Source organism: Chaetodon trifascialis, chromosome 4 (assembly GCF_039877785.1).
Source record: "Chaetodon trifascialis isolate fChaTrf1 chromosome 4, fChaTrf1.hap1, whole genome shotgun sequence".
NCBI lineage: Eukaryota > Metazoa > Chordata > Actinopteri > Chaetodontiformes > Chaetodontidae > Chaetodon > Chaetodon trifascialis.
The window spans coordinates 23,409,617-23,415,655 of record NC_092059.1 but is presented as its reverse complement, the minus strand read 5'-3'; the positions used below and the strand labels follow the sequence as shown (position 1 = coordinate 23,415,655).

The 6,039-nt window shown below is 39.9% G+C and overlaps 1 protein-coding gene across 1 annotated transcript; it reads left to right on the top strand.

Moving 5' to 3' along the window:
- The first annotated feature begins 1,082 nt into the window (after positions 1 to 1,082).
- Positions 1,083 to 5,167, top strand: LOC139330336 (regulator of G-protein signaling 21). The gene is made up of 5 exons (XM_070961184.1): positions 1,083 to 1,592; positions 1,727 to 1,822; positions 1,911 to 1,966; positions 2,145 to 2,311; positions 3,929 to 5,167. The coding sequence occupies exons 1-5, from the start codon at positions 1,516 to 1,518 to the stop codon at positions 4,112 to 4,114; spliced, it is 582 nt and encodes a 193-aa protein (XP_070817285.1). The 5' UTR covers positions 1,083 to 1,515; the 3' UTR covers positions 4,115 to 5,167.
- The last annotated feature ends 872 nt before the right edge of the window (positions 5,168 to 6,039 follow it).

The following is a 6,039-nucleotide window of genomic DNA, read 5'->3' as shown; positions in this document are numbered from 1 at the left end:
GGACTTCTGTAATTGTCTTTATTCTGGCCTGAGACAGAATGAAGATGAGCCTCTACCTCATTCAAAATATGAGTCAAACTTTGAGAAATAAAATAACATGACTGCCATTCTTGCTGAATCTGCCACATCCTTTTAAAGATAAGACTTGTATTTTTTTTTTTCTGTGATCCGAAACAATGCATTAGTCTGTTGACAATTTCTAACTTCTCTACCCTGTCAATCCCAGCACCAGGCAACCCACTTTGTTTCCACATAAATCTTTAAAAACATATATAGTATATGCTTTCAGTTTCAAAAAAGGATAAATAATTCCCCAGAGCAGCTGGGTGCTGAAGTTTTTAGCAAACATTACTCAAATAGGAGTGAAAGCTACATAGGAGAGGAACAAGACACATCAGGCTGTGGCTACACAGGAAGACCTTGTTAGAAGGAGCCATTCACTGTTCTTGTTGTTTTAAATCAAGAAGAAAAATATAGAATATCACCTGACTTATCGACTAATAAAAACTAATAGAAAAAGATTTTTTGTGAGATTTTTACATTTTCACCAGACTTTGGTACATTTCACTTTGTTTCCAGTCTGTTTTGTTTTTCCTTTTTATGTTCGTTATTGTTCATTGTTTGTTTGTTTGTTCGTTTTTTCTAATTTAAATTTTAGGTAACTTCAATCTTTGATGCAAAATTTTTTCCCCTGACATATTAAAGGGGCGCAGCACGGTGGCGCAGCAGGTAGTGCGCGTCCTTCACAGCAAGAAGGCTGCCGGTTCGATCCCCGGGCGGGATCTTTCTGTGCGAAGTTTGCATGTTCTTCCCGTGCATGCGTGGGTTCTCTCCGTGCACTCCGGCTTCCTCCCACAGACCAAAAACATGCTCATTAGGTTAATTGGTGACTAAAATTGCCCCTAGGTGTGAGTGTGAATAGTTGTTTGTCTTGTGTGTTGCCCTGCGATCGACTGGCGACCGGTCCAGGGTGTACCCCGCCTCTTGCTCGTTGACAGCTGGGATAGGCTCCAGCCCCCCCACAACCCCGAAAGGGATAGTCGGTAAAGACAATGGATGGATGGATGAATATTAAAGGGGCAGCTGCCTCAGAAAAACTGGGACAGATAAATCTTCTGACAGTTAACATTTCTTCTCATGGTATCATCATTGTCATACTGCCCAGCCTTCATTAACAGCGTGCTCTCAGGCTCCTCTTCACCTCTGGGCCCCTTGAATCATTCAGACTTTTCCCTCCAGTGTATCTACAAACTCCATGTACATACTGCAGCGACAGAAAAATCCTGCCCCACTGGAATTTTACAGCTGTGAGTCAGTGAGAACGGTAACTGAGCGAACAGTAGCCGACTGTATGCTTATCCAAATGGTATTTAGATACCTGTACCAGCAGGTCCTGAGCGTCATAGGTATTACACCTTTCCTGCTACCTTAGAGGTGAGTGCAGGAGGGATACTGTTTACAGACAAAGTAACAGACGATTGTAACTCTTGAGAGGACGTAACCAGGGATGTAAAAATGCCGAAACTTTTGTTTTCAAGGATGCGGTTCTATGAAATTAAGGATCTGATGCAAAATGTGAAGCGTCCCAGAAGGTAAGGTAAAGATATCAACTGATGATTTGAGTAAGACGAACAGGCGTGGTTTTTCTTTCTTTTGTTTTTTTTACACTAGTGAAATGTAAACCTTTACATTAATTAATCCAAAGTTTATCCTCATTTGCTTGCAGAATTGATATTGTTCTTAATCGAAAAAGACATAGGAAGGACATCCAGTGCCTCAAGGTACAAAAAATACATGATGAGACAGATACGTCAAAACTCAGGTAGTGTATGTTGCATTATTATAGATATCTTCATCTTCCAGCTGTTCATTGTTGTGAAAATAAATAGTCAAATCTCTCTTTATTACAGTTGGCAGGCTGACCGTAAACTTCACCCTACTCTGGACAAGTTGCTACGTGATAAAAGTAAGAATTGCTATCTTTTTAAAAACAATGGGGGTGCTACTATGCAGATAATAGAATACCACAAAATAAAGAATAAACAATAATGTCTCTTGGAAATCATGTTTGTGAGTGTGCACCAAATTTATCCTCACTATCCTTCTCAAAGATTTAATCAATTACTTTTGAATCTTTCCCTCAGAATATTTGGCAGCCTTCCGCGACTTCCTGCGGTCTGAGTTCAGTGAAGAAAACATTGAGTTCTGGCTCACATGTGAAGACTTTAAGTCGACTGCCTCACCGGACGACCTTCGCTGGAAAGCAGAGGAGATCTACCAGGAATTCATCCAGCCTACGGCCCGCAGAGAGGTCAGTCAGTCAGGGTTGATGGTTCGCGATAGACAAGCGACAGTAGACATAAAAGTTTTTTAAGTATTATAAACATAAACTCAAACGTACATTACATTTCCCTGAATTGATGTTGCAGAATAGGGGAAAGTATTTTTGCATCAGCACACGTAATGGCCCCTCATATCAGCAAGAAGAGTGAGGAAAGATTCACAAAGTGGATGAAGCAATACGGATGACGACTAAATGTCCCAACTTCCACTGCTTACAGTGCTGTACGCTTTTTTAAGTGCACTGAGGTGAAGAGGCATCCTCTGAGTCTAGGGGCAGGGTTCAATAGCATGTTATTAAATCTGAATCCAGCAGAGACTCTTATGTAACGCAAACCTCTTGAATCTATCAAATCTATTTAGGCTTCAACAACGTTTAGCAATTAAGGTCCTAAGTACCCTAATTTAATATTTAAGAGCGTATTTGTTTGTGCTGTCAAGTTTTTTTCAAGTGTATTCAATTTTCGATATTTATCTAAATGGTTACCTAAATATTTTGTGGCCTACACTGTGCTTATTGACACACACACACACACACACACACACACACACACAAAGAGAGAGAGAGAGAGAGAGAGAGAGAGAGAGAGAGAGTACAGTACAAGTACAGTAAGACAAAGCTGTGCTATGTCAGTCTAAAGTCAGTTAAACTTGCTCTGCAATATATTATGTGTTTTATACATACAGTATTTGTGTGATGATCCTCTGACTTGTGTTAGTTCAGACAAACCCTTCCAGTACCTTTCCTACTGTGATCATTGCTTTTTATGATGTGGGTCATTATGGAAAAGTCTATTCTGAATCTACATCTTGTTAGGTTCTTTCTACTAATTACAAGAAGACCTAACATTGCAAATGTCTCATCCTTCTACATCAGAAATACTGTGAAGGACTTATCTTTACTAAGTTTCCATATAAATTAACCCTAATGCTCTGTTTGAGTTCCCAGAGTCCCCAGCTGTACAACTTGTCCTAGTTTTTACGCAGCACTACCCTCCCAGATCCCAAGTCTGTTATGATTTATGTTATTGGAGTAACAAACAGACAGACCTCTGTGGGGTCCAATTGACTTCAAACGTAAATGACATCACCTTCATCAAATGTCCAGTTTGTGGTGGAAGGAGAATCGCCTCCACTACCACATATTAGTTTTTCTTGGGGTCAGAAGAAAAGGAAAAAGCAATTGTTTTTTTTACACATGTAGCAGTGTGACACTTGGCACCCCAGACAATGAGGAAGTCAAGCCGATTTCGCTAAAACACAGGGGCTAAATAAACACGTCGAGCGTGAAAGGTAATTCTTGACTGCTAGTGTTAAACTTACGAGCCTTTGCAAAAGCTTCCAAACGTATCTCACAGTTTTTTCAGCAGATAACAAGTTCTGTTCGCTGAGGAAGACTGAAATGAGGTCGACAGCTCTAGAAAAAGCTGGTAAATAAAGCTTGAGGGGTTTTTTTTACAGTTTAAGAAAAGGAATAGTTTCAGATGCCAAAAACGAACTGAAACAATGATGGTGTGAGTAATACACTTGGTGTTAATGGCACTGAGAAAATTCAATCTATGCTGTTTTCTCTCTGTTTCTTCTGCAGATCAATGTTGACCACCACATTAGGGAGAAGATTAAGAAGTCTTTGGAGAAACCGAGCCTCGCCTGCTTCGATGAGGCCCAGAAACATGTTTACCTGCTGATGGAAAGAGACTCTTGCCCCAGATTCCTGCTCTCAGATGCTTACCTGAGTCTGAAGCACAAATCCAGGACTCTTTGGTACATTTAGCTGAGAAACAAGGTCATCAAAACACTGTATCAATGCTGCTTTTCCCTCAATTTTTCTCTTTTTTTCTCTTTGACTGAATTGAAAAGCTATTTCACGCAGTATGAGAGGTGAAGATGGTGTATTGGTGAAATGTCGTTGAAAATAAAACAAGACAAACGCCGTAAGTGAAAAGCAATGTGGGTGGAAAAAGGTATCTGTATGTAGGGGAGGAGGAATGCTGTTGGCATAAGTCAGTGTTTAAGATGATTGTGCAGAGTTTGGAGTTGAAATGCTGTATGTGTTAACTGAAAGTCTCAGTACGATAAGGTGCAGTGTACAAATGATAAGAAATGGCAAATAAATTGTTTCTGACATGCAGAATAAAATGACTTACTTTTCATAAATGGGCAGTACATCAAAAAAAACCTTCACCAACTTTGGACACATTTCAGCAGACGCTCACACTTATCTGTTCCTGTTCTTAATATTAAGATTGTTTCCATTTGGTCACAATTTAAAGGCAGATTTATATTTAACCTACAGACTGTCTAACTGGAGACGTGGGGATGGGCATGAGTAAAAAAAAAAAAGAGAACAGTTTCCACAGCTCACCCTGCACAGAGATTCTGTTTTTGGTCACATGTCTGATATATCCTCTAATTAGGTGCAGAGATGACTCCACACACCAGCAATAGGGTTTACCAAACTGGAAAAAAGTAACCCCGCGGTAACCCTTGATCCCACTCGGTTCTGTAAATGGCCTTATTCCTAAAAAATGTGCCTTAAAAAGGAGTCCAGAGGCAGCTAATAATAACTCAGGGGCTTAAACGACAACACTGCAGTCATCGGACAACCTGATGCGTAACAGATCAGCCTGAATGTGCTGCCTTGTTAGGGGAATAATCTCATCACCCACAGACAATGATGGCAGAGACACACATGTGCTTTATGTGGAGAAATAAGCTGAAAGAGTTGTACTTTAAGAAATGATTCAAATGAAAGCATTAGAAGTGGAGAATAAGCTTTCTGCGTTTCCTTGAAATAAAGATGCAGGTTTTATGGGTTCTTGTTACCATTAAAGCCTCTTCTTGAAAGTTTGGAAGCTTGTTCGGTTTCTTCCAAGTAAAGTAATGTAAACCTGAGCTGTAGTTAAGACCGTTCATTCTCACTTTGCCCATAAAGCTCCCCCAGCATCCCTCCAGACTTTGGTGAAACACAATGTAGGCATATAAAGGGTGTTTTGAGCACAAGCAAGTACCACATACTGCTGTTCAAAAATGTTTTTTTTTTTAAGCTGATCGGATCTGAGACAAAAGCAAGCGGATGTGGAAGAAGTCAAAATTCTAATTTTAGTTAGATGTGATGGATAAAGCTGCTCTTGGATCTCCTGTGCTCCCTATCTCTGCCACCTCTCCTCCCTGTTAACCTCAAACTTCACTCAGTCAGAAATTCCTGGCAGTGAAACCATCTTTGGTGAATCTCAAAGGCCCACTTACTGCTATAGCTTCAGAGTTTTCACCCACATGTTAACAGCCTTCATCAGTGAATGGAGTTTGTTTATGTGTTATGATGTGACCGACGTTCCGTGGTCGTATATGGAGGGAGGAGATTGGAAGCCCCTTCCTGGCACACTTACTGTTACAGAGATCAAACATCAACCTCAATGCTCTCTATAGTATTTATACTCACTTTCGACCTAAATAAGTTCAACATGATATGAACGCAGTTATAACTTCCCATGTATGTTAATTAACAATATTTCCTCATTATGTTGATACAAAGGGAATTCAGTTGGCATTGCATTTCCTTCAAAATGTATTTGCTGTAGCTAATTAGCTTTATCTTAATGCTATTTTTAGGTGACAGAACTCACCAGTTCTTACTCAATATTTCTTTTGTATCTAATGATCGCAATAATCAGCTTTGTGAGTTTTTATTATGTCAGT

Bases quoted from the DNA above. Each gene is read 5' to 3' on its own strand.
- LOC139330336 (XM_070961184.1), top strand. From the start codon at position 1,516: ATGCCGAAACTTTTGTTTTCAAGGATGCGGTTCTATGAAATTAAGGAT. The intron at 1,967-2,144 runs GTAAGAATTGCT...TCTTTCCCTCAG, and splicing joins CAAGTTGCTACGTGATAAAA to AATATTTGGCAGCCTTCCGC. The intron at 2,312-3,928 runs GTCAGTCAGTCA...TTTCTTCTGCAG, and splicing joins AGCCTACGGCCCGCAGAGAG to ATCAATGTTGACCACCACAT.